Source organism: Saimiri boliviensis, chromosome 1 (assembly GCF_048565385.1).
Source record: "Saimiri boliviensis isolate mSaiBol1 chromosome 1, mSaiBol1.pri, whole genome shotgun sequence".
Classification (NCBI taxonomy): Eukaryota; Metazoa; Chordata; class Mammalia; order Primates; family Cebidae; genus Saimiri; species Saimiri boliviensis.
In genome coordinates this window covers 24253741-24274126 of record NC_133449.1, presented here as the reverse complement: position 1 = coordinate 24274126, position 20386 = coordinate 24253741, and the positions used below count along the sequence as shown (strand labels likewise).

The 20386-nt window shown below is 38.9% G+C and overlaps 1 protein-coding gene across 5 annotated transcripts in view; it reads right to left on the bottom strand.

Moving 5' to 3' along the window:
- Window positions 1-533: 533 nt before the first annotated feature.
- NCOA1 (nuclear receptor coactivator 1) overlaps window positions 534-20386 on the bottom strand; it is a 139683-nt gene continuing 119830 nt past the window's right edge. Inside the window, exons 17-21 of one of the 5 annotated variants that reach the window (XM_010345780.2) lie at window positions 19103-19277; window positions 12915-13098; window positions 7719-7808; window positions 2984-3040; window positions 2806-2895 (exon numbers count right to left, since the gene is read on the bottom strand). In XM_010345780.2, the coding sequence (XP_010344082.1) occupies window positions 2996-3040; window positions 7719-7808; window positions 12915-13098; window positions 19103-19277 (494 nt within the window). In that variant the 3' untranslated portion in view covers window positions 2806-2895; window positions 2984-2995. Of the gene's footprint in view, window positions 2899-2983; window positions 3041-7718; window positions 7809-12914; window positions 13099-19102; window positions 19278-20386 lie in introns of all 5 variants that reach the window. The other 4 variants (XM_010345779.2, XM_010345776.2, XM_010345777.3 and 1 more) reach the window with 4 other exon arrangements.

The window sequence follows — 20386 nt, the reverse complement described above, 5'->3', positions numbered from 1 at the left end:
AACTCTTACACCCTAGCCCTACTTAGCCAAGTTGGTGGATTTAAGATGCTTTAAAAACATACACAAGCAACAGGGCCTAAATCCTATAAAATGCATTGTCACAATGATGGAGCCTCTTCAAGTTAAGACTCAATACCTGTTATTGATAAATGTTGATATATTTTAAAAAAATAATTGAGAGAGACATGGCATCTATGGCTATGAAATGCTGCCTAAACCAGATCTTCTGGGTCAAGAAACAGTAGGCCTAGAAATCTTTAATCATCAGACAATGCCACAGTTAAAACCCCACAAGGCCTACTATCAGGACTTCAGTTTGACCTCAAATTTCAACGGTCTGTCTCAAATTAGGATGACTTTAAGGATCTTTGGCTTCAGGGATGCTTTCTTTTATTATCCTTTCATAATACTTGTTAATTTGGGCTTTGGAAATTTCTGCAGAATGTGCATTTCATTTCTACACTTGATCTTAGCCAAAAGTCTGAGAAGCGAGGTACATTTCATTTTTTCCTTGTAAATGAAGAGGCAACCCATGAGGTTGTTAAACAAATTCTATTCAGTAGCTGGAAAAGTGAATTTCCTGTGGAATGACAGGAATTACATAGAAGCAAGCAATTTTATTTTCCTCAAAGGTAGCAATAATTTTAATCTGTACATACATAAAACAAACAGTGCAATTATAAAACCTTGAAGGTGACATGCATATTTTAAGGTGCAGTTGGGATGGGGGAGGATGTTAGCATCTCCAATTTTCCTTACCACTTTTTTTTTCTAGTTCCTTATGCAAAAGCACGGAGTCAGGAAACTTCATCTGGAATGCTGAAGTTAAAGGTGAACTTCCTGAAGTCTGCGCGACTAAGTATCACAAACAAAATGGAAATGACCTTCTAGAGCAGTTTGACAGGGACTAGAGTAATATGGCTGGCTTTCAAGCTGGAAATGAATGAAATCAGGGATGCATTTTCTGAAAAACTAAAGGAGATAATGTTTGTAACTGAGTGTCCTATTTCTGTTTCATAGTTGCTAACCACATGAGCCCTTCCACCAATCTTTTTATTCGGTATAGTTTCTGAATAGATGCTGTTCAATGGAGTTATCTGTAACTAGGGGTGGTGAGATGCAGGAAGGACGGACCTGGGGAAATGGCTTCTTCCTTGAAGTCTGAGTCCATGCTCCTCTTCCACTGTTCTTATGGCCTTTTCTCTGCCATGGAGGCAGAGGTAGCTGGTGCAGAATGTCAGATGCTGTCATCATTCACAGGCCCAGGTATGCAGACAAAGGTGAGTGATAGGGGTCTACCTTTGCTTCTTCCACAATACCCTTCTCAAGCTTTCCTGGCCTTGTGGCGGAACTTCTAGAACTAGAAAGTCAGTTCACTGGGTTCTTGACTCAGAGACCAGGATGAGATGGGATGTGGCAGAGTGACAAGACACAAAGGGAAAATATGGTACCAATTAGCCTCAGAGCAGGATAGAGAAATTTGTATTTGCACTGATGAAAATTCAAATTCCCAAAGTCAATCTAAAAAATGAAGATTTCCTTTGAGTATTAATTTTTTCTCTGTACAAGTAGCCTGTGCACTTCTGTTCAGACGATCCCAGGGGCACTCTAGGGCAGTATGCTCTAGATCAGCTGGAACAGCTCTTTCTGGCAGTGGCATTTTGATTTGAACCCCAAAGTAAATCCATACATGGCATCACAGTTATTAAAATAATGAAATATTACTAGCCGAATGTAACTGCAATTCAATCAATGTTATATTTCACACGCAAATTTAGAAAAATCAAGAGTATAATAAAAGGATAAAATTAAACAGAAGGAAATCAATTTCTACAAGAAATCAAATATATTTACAATGGTATTTAAAGGGAAAAATAAGCTACTTGGATCATAAATTTAATTTTATTTTAAATAACTTTAGCTACCTCAGCTGTTAATACAATAAAAGCAGAAAGAACAGGCTGCCTTTTATTTTTCCAGATTTAATCAGAAAACTGTATCTACAATAATTGACAGAACTCACTTCTTGTCCTTCACCCATCTCATCAAAAATTATTGCATTTTCTCCCAAACTGTATTTTTTGGATTCCTCTGTGAATATACTCATTTCGTCCTCTTTCCTGGAGGCATCTTGGTTTAAATCCATCTTTAAAAAAAGGAGAAGGGGTACATATGTGGAGGCAAAATATTCTCTTGAAGCCAACAGATAAAGAGTTGCTAGAGAAGCTGATTGTACACACAAGCTGCCTGGGATTGGGATGGGGAGGGCTGCTGATTTCGAGACACGTGAGAGCCTTTGGTGGACGGGCACAGGCAAAGCCCCACGGGCCCTTCTTCCTGGGCAGGGTTGGGACTGAGCGGCGGAGGCGGAGCTTCATCTTCCTCTTGGAACTTGTCATTTTGGTTCTCCTCCAAAAGCCTTCATCCAGATAAGAAGCCAATGACTGATTACAAAAATAAGAATAATTAAATTTGGCTCAAGAAATAGATTGTCCAACTGTTCTGCCTTGGTATTTTTTCAATATCCAAGGCCTTTACAATGAAAGAAACAAAGCATCTTTCAATCTCCCGACAAAAGCGAACTCCTTTTTTTTTTTTTTTTGCTCCAAATGCTACGACCTGAAGAATGGCTGCAGATTGAGATATCAAAAATCTCAGAAAAATATATAATATATTTGTATATCTCTGTATGTCTATTATTTAAATTTCACATTCCTTTAAAAGTGGTTATTCAGTCAGTAGCTGCTGAAGGAGGCTCTTCTGCTGGGCCTGGGGGGTCTGTGGTCCTGATGTGGGCTTTTGAGTTCCCAGTGGACCAGGCTGGTTCAGGTAAGGGTCCCCGCCTACCAGATTCACTGTACACTGGACGTCAGCAAACACCTGAACCTGTTGCACCTGCTGGAACACAAATAAAAGATGTGTTTAGACAGAAGGGTCTGCCCCCCCGGCTTATGAGTGGGTACTACTTGAAGTGGAAACTCACTAGAGCATTCCTCTAGTCTGTAGTCACCACAGAGAAGAACTCTTCTGTCTTCTTGTCCTACAAAAAGAAAATCGCTGCACTCATTTTGCTCAGGGTTCTGGAAAGTTCACACTTTAAAAATAAAATCAAAATTGGAATGGTCACGCCTCCTATAGGGTTGCCATCAATATTGAAAGTGAGTATCATTACTAACGTTGCCAAGATTGGGAGAAGCCCAGTTTCAGAGTCTGGGTGTCCAGTGGTAGGTTTTAAAAAATACATGGTATTTAGAAAACTGGTTTAAAACCATTCTATGGATGATTTCAGTAGGATAAAAAAATCTTTATGATGTCAATGAAAAATTAAGGGCTTTCAACCAGTATTAGCAAAATAAAACCACAACTCAATAAGGGGACATCAGCATCTAAGGTTAATGTCCAAAAGATTTTTGTAGTATTTAAATATATTATTACATAGCTCTTTCACATATTGGCTTTAGCATTACAGCAAATTATCATTAGAACAATTTTATACTTGACTTTTTTTCCCCTGATAGACAATCCATTTAAACACATAAGCTAAAAATAACAGTAAGTCTAGTAGCCTTGAGAACAGTGTGAATTTTCCCTTCACTACTTTCAGTAATAATACACTTATTCCTTAAAAATGTCTAAAGTTGTACAGTTCTAGCATATTCTATTGGGAAAACAAAGCCAGAAGTTAGTCTTTACCAACCAGCTTTATTAAAAAGCTGTTTGTAGAACGGATTAAGGCCAAGACTGCACTTATCAATGTTCCAGACCGGGAATGGAGACACCTTATAAGGCATCTAAGTGCCTCTAACTGTCTCAAACTTTTTGACAAGCTTGTGTCTCCTGTTTAATAGATCATAAAGTATTTTAGATTAGTGGTGTATTTTTTTTTTGGTCATTTATCACTAATTGATACCAATTACACTCAGCTTTTCTGAAAACTTTTCTATCCTAATGGAATAAAAGTTGTTTTCCATCAACTTTCATTAGCCAAATGTCAAATGTCCTATGCATCAAATTTGGACATCAGTTTGGCCCCTGGTCTCCTGTTCTCTTAATGCATTTACATCTCCACTTTCCTCCCTCTCAGATAAGGCAGACAGGCCCTGAGCTGGGCTTTCCTAGTGCCTAAGGAATAAACCTCTAGTTAGATTAGCACTGCTTTTCTCCTCCTCTTCCCCTTTCCCTAGTATCCCGAATGTGGCTTCTAGCTCCTACTTGCTCCCATTTGTTACCACCTCCTCTGGGCTCTTTCTCCTGTGTCTGTAACACACCAACGCTCTCAGTCTGCTCTCCAGCTGCCTCTGTGCCCTCGCCCCACCTTTGTGCTCTATAATGTCGCATTCTGACGCTTTCCTTCTAGAGCTTCACCAGACCTTCCTCTCTTCCTAGGTCAATGATCCCCCTGCCATCCCTCTTCCTGCCTGTTCTCTCCTGTCTTACCCCCTCCCCATCCCATCTCCGTTTCTCAATACAGTTAGTCCCACTCTTCCCCCAGTCCTCTTCTCATCTTTTCTTCTCCCTTTCTGTACATCTGTCTTTATATTTCTGTCTAACTCACTCCCCAGCTGCTGTCTGGTTAAATACAAAAACACTGGAGCAAAAAGAGATTTCACAATTGGCCACAACAGAAAGAAGATTCTACCACTGAAATTTTACACGAGCACAAACTACAGTTCGTTTTTAGGCAATAATTTTAAAAAAAGTCAACATATAAAATTTCATGTTTATGTTTCTACATATGAAATACTGTGAGGGGAAGGAAGGCAGCAAACCACACTGCCATGTGTGTATCTATGCAACAATCTTGCATGTTCTTCACATGTACCCCCAAACCTAAAATGCAATTAAAAAAAAAAAAAGAAAGAAATACTGGGGCAGAGCATAAAGTGTTTCTGTCCCCAAATTCTTAAAAAGTTCTTGGTAAAGGCATAATAAAACAAACTAGAAAGTTCTGCTTCTTTAAAACTAAAACATTTTAAAAGATAGTCTAGGGTGGGCATGGAGGCTCATGCCTCTAATTCTAGCACTCTAGGAAGCTGAGGCAGGAGGATCACTTGAGGCCAGAAGTTTGAGACCTGTCTGGGCAACAGAGTGAGACCTGTCTCTACAAAAAATAAAAAAAATTAGCTGGGTGTGGTGGTGTGTGCCTGTAGTCCCAGCTACTGAGGATGCTGGGTGAGAGTATCACTTGAGCCAAGGAGACTGGGGCTGCAGTGTGATGGTTCCACTGCACTCCAGCCTGGGTAATAGATCAAGACCCTGTCTCAAATAAATTTAAAAACTGTATTATTGAAAATAGAGAAAATTGAGAAGACTAAACAAACTCTAAAACCCATTTCAGCCATTTTAAACTATCACTTAAAAGGGGGTGTCTTAGACCAGTCCACAAAGTCCTTCATATATTACCACAACTTCTCAGGTAGGCAAAGCATGACACAAAAAAAGCTTAAGGTCTTTCAGGTGAGAGGACTGGTGTGACAGCTGAGTCACAACCTCTGGAGATTTTCTGGCATAGTTTTTACTTCAGTTCAAATACTGTTTCAGGGCAGAGCTCTAGAACTTTAAAACATGGTTGTCTGGGTTTAACTAATTTGTCGAGCTGCCCAGTAATGTTTCTGTGGGTTTGAGACTTTCAAAGACATCTGATGAATGAAGAGCCTTCATTTCCCTGATCTTAAAATGCCTTCTCTCTCTCTGTCTCTTTTTTTTTGAGACAAAGTCTCCCTCTGTCGCCCAGGCTGGAGTGCAGTGGTGTGATCTTGGTTCACTGCAACCTCCACCTCCTGAGTTCAAGCAATTCTCCTGCCTCAGCATCCTGAGTAGCTTGGACAACAGGTGCCTGCCACCATGCCTGGCTAATTTTCGTATTTTTAGATAGGGTTTCTCCATGTTGGCCAGGCTGGTCTCAAACTCCTGACCTCAAATGATCCACCTGCCTCGGCCTCCCAAAGTGCTGGGATTACAGGTGTGAGCCACTGCACCCAGCCAAAATGCCTTCTCTTTACCTTCAGAGGACTCAGATCCTATTTCCTAATGCTTACACTGTGAACCCAGTCTTCCCACTAATCTCTGTCCTTCTCAACTGGCCAGTACATCTCCCTTCACTTTCTCCTTCCCAAGACGAAGCCTAAACTAGCACTTCTATCAATGTGCCCTTTCACTCTTCTGTCCATAGGGCTGAATCCAAATCCCTTAGTTTAGCATTCAAGGCCTCTGGAAATTTGCCCCACACCACTTTACCGATTTTAATTCCTATGAATACTACTTATAAATATTTTACCTTCAGTGGATTTGGTTTCCAGGACTATGCTAAGATACTACTATTTCCCTGCTTCTGTGGCCTCTATTTCCACTTCTTTCTACTTCTGGATCTACCTCTGCACCAGCCTCCAACAACTACCATCCTCCTTTCCTTCCCTTTGCCTTGGTAACTATCCTTCAAGGCTCAGCTCAATTCCATCTCTTGTAAAAATGCTCTTCTGACCATCTCAGCAATTTCTCTTTTCTTTGAATGCTTATGGTTCATCACTTGTAACATAAATTTAATAATTTACCTTCTTTGATTATGTACATATGTTGATGGGTTTTATCTTTCAATAGTCCCTAACTGGTATGGCAGAAACAGTGTGGACTTTGGCAGTAGAAAGACCTGGGTTTGAACCTCAGCTCCTCCTCTTTCTAGTACTGTGAAGGGTACATGTAGTTAAACCTCTTCATGTTCAGGTTCTTCATCTGTGAAGAAAAGGAGTACTACCTCCTTCATAGGGTTACATTGAGGCTTAAATAAGACAATGCATACAGTGTATAGCACAGTGACTGTCAAACCACAAGAATTTCACAAATGAAGCTTCCTTTTCTCACTTCTCCCCACAGTTCACCTGAAGGGGATGGAACATATCTTATGTGTCTTCCTATTGCCATCTGTGGCATATTGCCTATGTTAAAAATGTTTGAGAGACTAAACTTCAGCCAGGTGTGGTGGCTCATGTCTATCTCAGCACTTTGGGAGGCCGAGGTATGTGGATCACCTTAGGTCAGGAGTTCGAGACCAGCCTGGCCAACATGGTGAAATCCCATCTCTACTAAAAATACAAAAAAATATGCCAGGCATGGTGGTGGGCCTCTGTAATCCCAGCTACTCAGGAAGCTGAGGCAGGAGAATTTCTTGAACCCAGGGGGTGGGTTCAAGTTCAACCTGGGCTAAAGTTCAACCAAAGTTACCAAAGTGAATTAAGCCCTTCCTCTAAAATTTCTAAATTAGGTTAATATAAGAAAGTGCTTGCTATTTGTGCTGTTTTGAAACATACTTCTCAGGAGGTGAAGTATATAGCAGGCACTCTGTTTTGTCTGAAGTTACTGAGATCTTCTGAGGTATTTTGATTACAGATGAGTTTTTAGCACTGTGCTTATTTACAGAATCACAATTAGTGGCCACCATTTGTGATCACTTGATCTTATGTAAGCACTGAGTTAAATCATCTGAACTTATCTCATTTAATCCTCTCAACAATCCTATAAGCAGGTATCATGTTAGTTCTGTGGTTATACAGCAGCTCAGGAAAGCGCTATAACATGCCCAGGAAGACACAGCTAAGAAGAGCAGAGGCAGGACTCACGCCCAGGTCTGACTCCCAAGGTCAGGCTCTTAATGACGCTACAAAATGACCTCTGTGTATTCAGAGTATGTCTGACAGCTCTGGGCTTAGAATTGCCTTACTGACCTGGGTTCCATCTGCTTCTGTTTTGAGAAGGTCAGTGGATGAGAGCTGGTTGCAGTAGAGGCCTGTGTGTCTCAGTGCGGGATCATTTATCTATTAAAGGTAAATACAAGATCAAATTATAAGCTAGTTGTTTAAGCTGAAAATCAAATTCTTCAACGGAAAATAATCTCACTGACAGAAAAGTAATAGCAGCACAGCAAAAATGAAAAACTTAGCAATTAACTGTGTTATTACAAGCCAGGACGGTAGTTCCCCTTGTGGAGGTGGAGAGTGTGTAAGGAACAAGGAGAACCTCTGGGGCACTGATGACACTGTTTCTGACCTGAGTGGTTTTCAGGTGTGTTCAGTTTGTGAAAATCCATTGAGTTGTATACTTTTCTCTATATTCTTATATAAGATACTTTAATAAAAAGTTAGTTCACACATATACGTTTATTAGTGATAGACTCCCACCTTGGTCAAGATTTAGTAATAGGGATCAGACTTATCCTCCTGCCTCAATCAGCTAAAAAACAGACAAGAGCCCAGGTGTGGTGGCTCACGCCTGTAATCCCAGCACTTTGGAAGGCAGAGGAGTGCGAATCACCTGAGGTCAGGAGTTCCAGACCAGTCTGGTCAACATGACAAAACCCTGTCTCTACTAAAAATACAAAAAAAAAAAAAAAAAAAAAAAAAATTAGTGGGGCATGATGGCATGTGCCTGTAATCCCAGCTACTCAAGAGGCTGAGGCAGCAGAATCTCTTGAACCAGGAGGCAGAGGTTGCAGTGAGCCAAGATCATGCCATTGCACTCCAGCCTGGGCAATAACAGCAAAACTTTGTCTCAAAACAAACAAACAAACAAACAAATCCCCCCAAAAACCAACAACCAGACATGAAACAAAGGCACCTAAGACATTAGACAAAGGTAATGAAGGACAGTGATCCCTAACAATTCAACAGTCCCTACTGTGGCAACTGCCTAGCCTACTGCCTGGAGTGTATTTCCAGTTGCACCATGGAGAAAGGGAACCCAGGCAGCAGCTGGCAGGCTCCCTGAGTTAAGGAGATACAGCTAGAACCCTCAGAGCAGAACATCAGAGAGAGTTCTGGAAGATCTGCAGTGGCCCTCAAGTCTATAGCTCAGTACTCATCAGCTTATAGATGCAGGGGAAAGAATCACCTGAATAGATGAAATGGAACAATTCCCAAAGATCCCACAGGGCTGGGAATAGGTCCTGACTCCCATGTCCCCCACCACCTACAGAGTGGAAAACATCGTAATTCATGTAGTGTCATGCAGCATAATAGAATGGTTTTACCTTGGTGATAAGGTTAAAATTAGCCCAAGAAAAAATACTGCTTTGGTCACACTAAACAAAAAAGCAAGGATCAAACTTTCCAAGTAAACTAACCATTTCCTAGAACAAAGCTCAAGAATATTTGTAAGAATATAAACAAGGTAAAATTCATGTCTGGTATCCAATAAAAATTACCAGGTATGCAAAGAGGCAGAAAAATATGATGCATAAAGAAAAGGAAAGTCAACTGAAATCAATTCAAAAATGATCCTGATAATAGAACTGACAGGTGAGAAATATCAGGACAATTACTTTAATAATCATATTCCATTTGTTCAAGAAATAAGAGGAAAGACTGAATAGATATGAAAGATAAGTTGGAGACATGGAAGATATAAAAAGGATCCAAATATGACTGTTAGATATGAAAACTTATATCTGAGATGAAAAAGACAGCAGATAAACAGATACTGCAAAAGAAAAAAAATCAGTGTACCTGAGGCTACAGTAATATAAATGATCTAAAATCAAAGAAAAAATAATTGAACCTTATCGCACTCCCCCAAATCCCCCAAACCCAGAGAATCAGTGAATGTGAGACAATTTCAAGTGCATTTGAAGTCTCTGAAGGATGCAATTGAAGTCTCTGAAGGAGAGTGAGGATGGCGGCAAAAATTATTTGAAGAAATAATGGTCAATATTTTCCAAAACTTGGCCAGGCATGGTGACTCACGCCTGTAATCTGGAACGTTAGGAGGCTGAGGTGGGCAGATCACCTGAAGTCGGGAGTTCAAGACCAGCCTGACCCATATGGTCAAAACCCGTCTCTACTAAAAATTCAAAAATTTGCTGGGTATGAGGGTCTACCCCTATTGTCCCAGCTACTCAGGAGGCTGAGGCAGGAGAATTGCTTGAACCCAGGAGGTGGAGGCTGCAGTGAGTGGACATTGTGCCACTGCACTCCAGCCTGGGCAAGAGAGTGAGACTCTGTCTCAAAAAAATAAAAAAAAAAACCCACAAAAACCCAAAAAATGACAACAAAAGAATTTAATGAAGATTATATGGTCATGAATCAAGAAGCTCAATGAACCCTAAGAATAAGAAATATTAAGAAAACACATCAAAGCATATCATAATCAAATTACTCAGAACCAGTGGTGAAGAGAAAAATCTTAACATCAGCCAGAGAGGGAAAAACATCAATCATACATGGCCAAACAAAGGTAAAATGACAGCAGATGTCTCATCAGAAATACTGCGGTGGAGCAACATCTTTAAAGCACTGAAAGCTGAAACTGCCAAGCTGGAGTTTAGGGGAAAGAACATTCAAAGATAAATGTGAAAAACTTTTTCAGATGCAGAAAAGCTAAAAGAATCATTAGCAGCAGGCCTGCACAATAAAAATGTTAAAGCAAGACCCTCAGGTAGAAGGAAAATAATACCAAATAGAAATTAGAACTACAAAAAGGAATGCAGAAAATTGAAAGTGGTGACTATGTGGGTAAATATAAAAAAGATATAAAAATGCTTTTTTAAAAGTTTTCTTTACATTTAAGTTTTCTTTAAATAGTAAAAAATTTACAAGTAGAATTTACAAATTTATAATTGACTAAAGAAAAAATAAATTACAGGGAATAGAACATATGTAGACATGGTATGTATGACAACAGCAGCACAGGAGGGACAAAATATAAATAAATTGTAATGATATTCTTATACATGAGGTGATATAATATCATTTGAAGATAGACTGTGATAAGCAAAATACATACACAACAAACTCTAAAGCAACCACTAAAATAGCAAAACAGTTTTACATAGCTAATATGGCAACAAAAATGAATATTCAATTAAACAAAAAAGGGCAAAAAATGGGACAGAAAACCCCAAATAACATGTGTATTTAAATCCAATCATATCAATAACCACATTAAATGTAAACGGACAAATAACTCCAATGAAAAGATGAAGATTGTTGAGTTAAAAGAACTGAGTTAAAATAAAAAATTGCTGAGTTAAAATACAAAAGCAAGACCCAACTACATTAGAAACCCACTTAAAATATTACTTTTACCTAATTTATTATATTAAAAATTTTTTTTTTAATATAATGGAGATAATTCTAATAACTGAATAACAAAAAGAAACAATCCTAGTTAGTTCTTTTATTTTGCTGTCAGACACTGATCACTAAGTTGTTTTTTTTCTTTTGCTAACTTCCTTAGGCTTACTAAGGACAGAAATGGGTATTTTAAAAATCACCCCAAAAAGGAATTCTATAAAAAAGTATGCACAATTTTTTGACAGAAACATGTATGGCCCATCTTTTACACACTTCTTTTGTACTATGATTAAAATGATCCTTTGTTTCTGTTGCATCTTTCCCAACTTGTACATATGCATGTCACACAAGGGACATATATAAACACTTTGTACACAGTGTTTATATATTTTTATGATTTGCTATAAATTATGGCTGCATGGTAATAGCCTCGTTACTATAGTGTACTTTGTGGTTGCTGATACAAATAATTAGAATAGCAACTATTGGGAGTTACTCCAATAATCTTAAATATTGTTTTGAATTTAGTCATTCTCTTCTAAAAATCTGTAAGAGGCTCCAGGATGAATTCCAAACACTTAGATGGCATGCAATATATCCAAAAAGCTTACCATATAACTTCTTCTCTAAATATAATATAAATATCCCCTTAACATTAATTAGCCTTTCAACCTCTATCCTGCCTAGGTCATTCTGTGATAACCAATCTTCAATGTTCTTTTTCTATTCTGTTTAGGCAACTTTTTCATAATGACTTTTTTGACCAGGCCTTTTTTTTTTTCTTTTAAGCCCTCATCAATTGTGCATATACCCCTCATCTGACAGAAACATGTATGGCCCATCTTTTACACATTTCTTTTGTCCTATGATTAAAATGATGCTTTGTTCATGTTGTATCTTTCCCAACTTGTACATATGCATGTCCCACAAGGCTATCTTTGTACACAGTAGTTACTGAATAAATGCTTATTGCCAATATATTACATGCATTTTTTTTTTTTTTTTTTTTTTTGAGACAGAGTCTCACTCTGTTGCCCAGGCTGGAATGCAGTGGTGCGATATTGGCTCATTGCAACCTCTGCCTCTGGGGTTCAAGCAATTCTCCTGCCTCAGCCTCCCGAGTAGCTGAGATTAAAGGTGCACACCACCATGCCCAGCTAATTTTTGTATTTTTTTTTTTTTTAGTAGAGACGGGTTTCACCATGTTGGCCAGACTGGTCTTGAACTCTTGACCTTGTGATTCACCTGGTTCAGGCTCCCAAAGTGGTGGGATTATAGGCGTGAGCCACCACGCCTGGCCATGTACTGTTTTATGATAAATCTAAAACACTAAAATCTCATGAAACTAAAATCTTATTTGTAAAGTCCATCAAGGCCAGGAGTAGTGCCTCACACCTGTAATCCCAGCACTTTGGAAGGTTGGGACAGGATGATGACTTGAGTCCCGGAGATCAAGACCAGCCTGGGCAACATAGTGAGACCTTATTTCTGCAAATAGTAAAAAAATTAGCTGGGCAAGGTGGCATGTGCCTGTAGTCCCAGCTACTTAGGAGTCTGAGGTGGGAGCATCTCCAGCCTGGGCAGTCAAGGCTGAAGTGAGCTGTAATTGCACCACTGACCACTGCACTCCAGCTTGAGTGACAAAGTGAGACTCCATCTAAAAAAAAAAAGAACTTGTCAAAATTCTTCATTGTATATCTTAAGGGCCAGTAATTATTCAAAGTTAATAGGAAAGAATAAAGAAGTGTGGCTATTTCTGATGGGTAACTGTCAACATACCTGATTTTCCTCAGCATAATGAACTGTGATGTGGTGTCGCATGTGTGTGGCAAGTGTGCCAGCTGTGCCACTTACCTGCTCAGGGCACACAGTGTTCATTCCTGGCATCTGCAAAGAGCTCATCTGCATCTGGCCCATCATTGGGTTCATGTTCTGAACATTTGTATTTCCACCGGCCATGGACACGGTGATGCTCATGTTGTTGTATACTCCTGGCTGTGCAGGCGTGGGCTGGTTCTGGACAGCTTGACTGAACACACTGTAAACTCAAAAACAATCCAGATTACATACACTGATCATGAACAAGGGGATAATGTGACTAGATTCTGTTTTCAAATAAAATATTTTTCTTCCTTAAATTGCATGCATGACCGTATCTTCTTAAAATATATAAAAATTGAACATAATTCAGATACATTCTGAGCTCTACATAAGGGGTTAAATAATAGAAAAGAGCTCATTTTAAGTAACAATTATCTGGCACAATATCAGAGATGCTAGGATACATTTATCTAAATAATTAAGAAAGGAAGTTTTCCATGTAAGTAAAACCTTCTAGGTAACTGACATTTACCTGTCTAACCAGAGAATTCCTATTTAAGCAAATTGTCTGGCATATATATATATATATCGTCAATAAATGTTCACTGAATGAATTAACACAGGAATGAATGATTCAAAGACAGCATATTTAAATTGTGTTTGCTTGTATAGCTTCTTAGACTTAATACTTGAGGGGAATGATGGTATCGTGTTCCATTTATTTCTATTAACATGTGACATATAGCAGGCACTCAGTAAATACTTGATGAATAAATGAATTATGGTATGGGTTATTATTCAGTGCTGTCAAGTGGTGCAGTTAAGATTGTTTTTTTTATTTTATTACTGGTTTTATTGTATCTATGCCAGTGAAGTGGCATAGGTTTTTGGAAGTGTAGTGCAGAGACCATCTACAAGAGAATACCCTGGGACTTGTTGATAATTGAGACTCCCAGGTTTTACTCAAGCCTTGGTGAATCACATTTTGTAGGGATGGGTATAGAAAGGTGCATCTTTAACTATTCATGCACACTAAAATCTGAAAGCCTTTGTTCAACGTCCTATAGCTTGTTGTTACTTCTCAAGGTTTTAGCTTCTGGTCGCTTTCAATACGCTATAAATTAAGAGGAAACCAGATGTATATAACCAAATGTTTTTAGGTAGCAAATTTAATCCTTTTAAAGACTTCCAAGGTCTTCTCAGGCCTGAACATAGCTTCATGTATTTTCTAGGAAGCAAAATACATAAGAAATTGTTTTTCAGAGAGCCTGTTTTACTGACTTCCTTCTTCAGAGCCAAGTTCTAGACTGTTGTTATGCCAAAGATCTCAAATGTCAAATCAGTCTCTATTAGTAAGAAGAACAGTAAGCAATAAACTCCAAGTAAATTCAACTTGACTCTTTTTATTTGAAACCTGAAAATTTTCAGTGATACAGATATACACATCTAAAGGATAATGATATGAATTCTGTCTTTCATAAGTTCTATAAACACCAAATATTTTATTACTATATATTAATTGTTAACAATAAACTGCTGGTAAAATTCTATCTATTTTAATGTTAATTCTATAGAATTTGATTCTAAAAATAATTTTCCCCATCAGTAGTTTATCTTTTCCTTGCTAGCTCTTAGTGTTAAAAAGAATATACTGACATTTACAGTTTCCAGTAGACTAAGGTAATCATACTGAATTGACAGGCCAAGAAACAGCCTATTTATCATGTCCGAAGAAAAGTACAAAATTTTCCCCCAAGTAATTATAAAATACAAATGCCTACAGAAAATACAAATGCCTACACTGTGCCCCCACAAGCACAGTGTGTATGCTTGTGGGGCAGTGTTCCCACAACTAAAGGTGAGAGAAAAGCCTACTAATCTACGCCTATTTTCTTTTTTTTTTTTTTTCTGGAGATGGAGTTTTGCTCTTGTTGCCCAGGCTGGAGTATAATGGCACAATCTTGGCTCACTGCAACCTCGCCTTCCAGGTTCAAGCGATTCTCTTGCCTCAACCTCCCTTACAGGCATGCACCACCACATCCAGCTAATTTTTTATTTTATTATTTTTTTAGTAGAGATGGGTTTCCACCATGTTAGTCAGACTGGTCTCAAACTCCTGACTTCAGGTGATCCACTGCCCCGGCCTCCCAAAATGCTGGGATTACAGGCATGAGCCACTGGGCCTGGACTCTATGCCTATTTTCTAATGAGAACATTTCTGCCTTAGACAGTGCTCGTTTGTCAACTGATAAATAAATCACCACTGTGGAGGAGTAAGGCTATGTAAGTTAATGCATGTAGAAGCTTCAAGGACTGTAATGATGTCATACTTATTGAAAAAAATTTAGGGCTTAATTTCCTTTCAAATTAATATTTGGGACTATATATTAGTTTAAGTTCTTTCAAACTGATCCTGCCAATAGTTCCATTTTAGCATCTTCCATCAAAGGAAGACCAAGCTCTTCCGCAGCTGCAATCACTCTCCTAGGTCCTAAAAAGACATCTGGGTTCACTGGTACCTAACATCCAACACTCACAGGCCCTCTTTCCCACTCTGTTTTCCTGCCTGCTTTGTGGCAGCTATCACAGTTTTCTCAGGGTAGCACTAGGTATTTGGTAGCCACTAAATGATGGAAAAAAAGAGAAGCATGAATACTCTGGCCCAGAGTGGGTTCCACAGAAATTACAGGTATTAACAAGCAGGCAAGTCCCTGGTCAAATAAAATAAGTCTGAGAAACAAAAGGTTAAACAACAGGACTTTTTTTTTTTTTTTGAGACAGAGTTTTGCTCTTGTTCCCCAGGCTGGAGTGCAATGGCACAATCTCGGCTCACTGCAACCTCCACCTCCTGGGTTCAAACGATTCTCCTGCCTCGGCCTCCCAAGTAGCTGGGATTACAAGCATGTGCCACCACAGGCCTGGCTAATTTTGTATTTTTTGTAGAGACAGGGTTTCTCCATGTTGGTCAGGCTGGTCTTGAACTCCTGATCTCAGGTGATCTGTCCGCCTTGGCCTCCCAAAGTGCTGGGATTACAGGCATGAGCCACTGCACCTAGCAACAGGACTTCTTATCCTTTAAAATGCTAATAAGCAATGGGATTCTCCCATCAACAAGTCTTACATAGAAGCACTACCCAGTTCTGGGACACACAGGTTTGTTTAACCATTTCTTTCTCTTGCCACCAGAAAGATAATGACAACGAATCACATTACACTATCTCTGAACTCTATTAAATCATTCTACTTAATGCTTCATGTTTTAATTCTCCCTAACCTGCCCCCTCACCAACTAGGCTCTTCATTATTTGGCAGCAGGAGTTGTTTTTCAGTGTTCCTCATGGTATCTTGTGTTGTGTGACAGAGAGAGTGAATGGTCACTGTCTTTAGGTGATATATACTAATATATAATGCTTATGTTGACTAATAAGCTTCTGCACATGAAGCAAATGAGCAAGTGTGAGTGTTTCAAGAGTTGGTGGTAACTGTTTCCTTTCCCAAACAATTTGGAAAGCCAAAGTTCACAGAAACTACTAAAATACAACAAAAACCTGTATCCATATTTAAATCTGAATTCAAGATGTTGACTTAGGGAGTATTTGCACTCGTTTGTTCAACAGATGTATATGAAGGGCCTCCCTGTTCCAGAGGATGGAGACAAATAGGTAATAAAAAAACAAAGTCCTTGCTCTTATGATGCTTATGTTCTCGATGGAAGAGACAAATCACAAATAAATAGACTATCACAAAATGACAAGTATTCATCACTATGAAGAAAAATAAAGAATGGAAAGGAGGCCCCAGGGGTAGAAAGTGGTATTATTTCAGAAATGATGGTCAGGGAAGTGTAGTAAGATGACATTTAATGTCTGCGTCTAATAAAGTGACATTTAAGGAAAGACTTAAAAGTGTGAGACAAACCATGTGGCCACTGAAGGAAGAACATTCCAGCAGAGAGATTAAAAAAATGCAAACATCCTGAGTTTGCAGTGTACTTAGCACATCTGAGGAACAGACGGATAAAAGGAAGCCAGTGTGGCAGAGTGAGCGATGAGAATAGCAGATGGGATCAGAGAGGTATCCAGGAACAAGAGGATGTGAGGTTTTATGGGACCTATTTTGTATTTTGAGTAAGGTAGGGAGCTACTCAATGAGTTGTGCATAAAGGACTGCCTCATGTTTTAAAAGCACATGGCTCTGGCTACCATGTGGAGATTAAATAATGGTGGAGCAAGGGTAGAAACAGGAGAGGAACCTACTGCAATGGCCCAGGAAAAAGATGAGGTAAGAAGAGAGAAGTGCTAAGAAGCTGACATGATTTGCTGATGTGCTGGATGTGGGATGTGAGAAAGAGAAATATTTTTCTTCTGAAAAAGAAAGTGGAAAATGGAGTTGTCATTTACTGAAATGGGAAAAAGTAACCTAGAGGAGCAGGTCTGGTGAAAATATCATTTTAGTTTCCATCATGTTAAGTTTGAGATGCCTATTAGACTTGTAAGTGGAGATATTGGTTGGGCAGCTGGATATACAGTATGGTGCCATCTGTGCTGGAGGTTTAAATCTGGGATTCATAAGCCTAGAAACAGGCATTGACAATAGTAAGATGGGTAATGTAACCAAAAGAGGGAGTGGGTATGGGGAAGTGGTCCTAGAATAAACTCTGGGCCCTCAAATGGAGGTCATGGAGATGAGGAAGATCCTCAAGGAGACTAAGTGATAGGAGGAGAGTCACTTTTCTCAAGAGAGAGAGTTGTTCTAGAAACCAAATGAAGAGCTTCAAGAAAGGATAAACACTCAAATATGTCAAATGCTACTGATGAACATTGCTTTTGGCACGGAAGAGGACATTGAACCATCTTGACAAGGATACTTTTTGTGAAATGATAGAAATGAAGCCTGATTAGTTCAACAAGGAGTGGGAGTAGAGGAAGTAGATACAGTATAATCTTTTAAGGAATTTAACTGTAAAGGGGAGCAGAGAAATAGGTTATTGAGACATGTCAGCATGACTGTTGTTGTTTTTTTTTCCCAAGCCATGTTTCACTGCTTAGGTGGAGGTATGAAGTAAGAGTTTAGTTGGATTTCAATAGGGAGAAATTTACCAGGCACAAGTGCAACAGAGGGAGAGCTGGGCAAAGAAGTTAAGAGTGCCTGTAAGGGAGTGATTATAATCATGGGCCACAAAATCCAAAGTGAATTTAGGAAGTTGGGATTGAATACATTAGGAGACTAAATTCCTCTTGTATTACAGACATGGTTCCATTTCTACGTAATATATACATGGTCCTCATTGAGAGTTATACAGTTTTCTAACATGAAGATTTTCTCTCACCTTTTAATGAACTTTAAAAGAATAGTCTTGTGTTTTCAACTTTAACTGCCTTACTTATTATGTTGTCAGATCAGACAGCTTCCCTGTCATTAGAACTAAGACACAACCAAATTAAAATTCTTATAAAACTCAGAGTGATGTGTGAAAAGTTCAGCAGCCAGGATTTGGAAAAAAAAAAAAGAAGAAAAAAAAAAGACTTAAGTGAGATAATTCTAAGTACGATGGGTAAGTCAAGGTCACTAAAAATCTAGAGATTCAAAAGGAGTAAGCCTTAAAAACTTTTGGTTATTATTATAAAGTCTTTAAACACACCGAGAAAAGTGAAACTTGTGTGCCCACTACTTAGCTCTATTGAATTCTGACATCTTGCCATTCTTGGTTTTAGATTTATAAGATTTTAAAGTGTTCTTATAAAGAAAACTTTTTAAAAAGTACCCATTTCTACGTCTGTCCCAGGGAAGCTCTGCTACTGATGTGAGCTCATCATATTCTGCAGGTGTGCTCAGGTTAAGATGGAAAGGTTGGGGCCGCTAGATCACTTTTCTCCGCAGCACATAAATCTGCCTTAAAAGTGACTTGATACTTAGAAGATTTAATAATCATTTTTCTTTGCTGATAATGTAAAATGTAGTTCTTTCCATAATGCAAATGGAAGTAGCCAATAATCTTCTACTTAGACTGTGAATACAATCAGCTCATGAAAGCACAGCCGTTCTTATGTGCTGCTTTCTGTCTCCACAGATTTGTCTCTTTGGGGAAACATCACATAAATGTGGCTGGCCTTCTTTCACTTTGCATAATGTTTCTGAGGTTCAACCACTGTAGCATTTATTAGTTTCAGGGATTTATCACAGTTATCAAGGATGCTCATATATAAAAACTGCCCCCTTACTTGTTGTTTCCTATTGCTCCTTGCTGCCAGGCCTTCATGTCTGGCGACTGATACCCGGAAGCAGGCGGAGTTTGCTGGAGCAGAGAGCTCTGAGGAGGAGGGATTGGCATCGGCACCATGGAGCTCCCAGGGCTTAGAGATGGAGCAAAGTTGGCCTCACCTTGGGGAACCATTCCTGCAAATTGACACAGATTAATTTATGTTGATATACTATAAATTTATTGACCCCATAAATGAAAAAACCCAAAAGGATCCGTCACAATATATTTACAAATAACTTTTTAATTTGCCTTGTCATGTGTCAGGCAATATATTTACAAATATTGTATTCAACAGAGCATGGAAAAAAATTAGTATCTTAAACGAGGGCAAGAAATCTCAGCAAAAACCAATAGATAAATAAACATAAGCTTGGAATAATGCTTCCCATTCCCCAAGAAGTTGATTTAGGCAGCAGAATTGTGTATGATCTGTTTCTGTTCTTTTTTGCTAATATAAATTTCTAAGTGTAAAAATATGCATGAACATACATGATAAATTACTTGTGTAGTAAATTAAACTTTTTCTATTGCTCTGTCACCCAGGCTGGAGTGCAGTGGCTCAATGTCAGCTCACTGCAACCTCTGCTTCCTGGGTTTAAGCAATTCTCTTGCGTCAGCCTCCCAAGTAGCTGGGACTACAGGAACCCGCCACTGCCCCCGGCTAATTTTTGTATTTTTAGTAGAGATGGGGTTTCACCATGTTGGCCAGGCTGGTCTTGAACTCTTGACCTCGTGATCCGCTTTTCCCCTTTTAAGCTTTATTCAGACATAATCTACACAACACGAAATTGACCCACTGTAAATACATAATGCAATGATTTTTAGTAAATTTATAGAGTTGTGCAGCCATTACCACCATCCAGTTTAGACAGCTAATCATTCCCCCAATTCCCTTGTACCTATTTGTAGTCAATCCTTGCTCCCACCCTTGTCCCAGGTAACCTCTGATCTGCTTTCTGTCTCTAAAAGAAGTGCTTTTTTGGGGAAACTTCACGTAAATGTAGCCATACATGGTCTTCTGTGCCTGGCCTTCATCAATAGCATGTTTTGGAGGGTCTGCCATTTTGGAGCACTTGCAGTAGGCTTTTTCTTTTTATTTAGGATGATGCTTATTAGCAGCCATCTGACCTAAATGTCAAAACTCAACTGACCATAAAAGTAAGCATTTATTTCTGAACTTTTTATTCTGTTTCAGTGATCTCTATGTTGACACTTGTACCAGTACCACATTGTCTTGACTGAT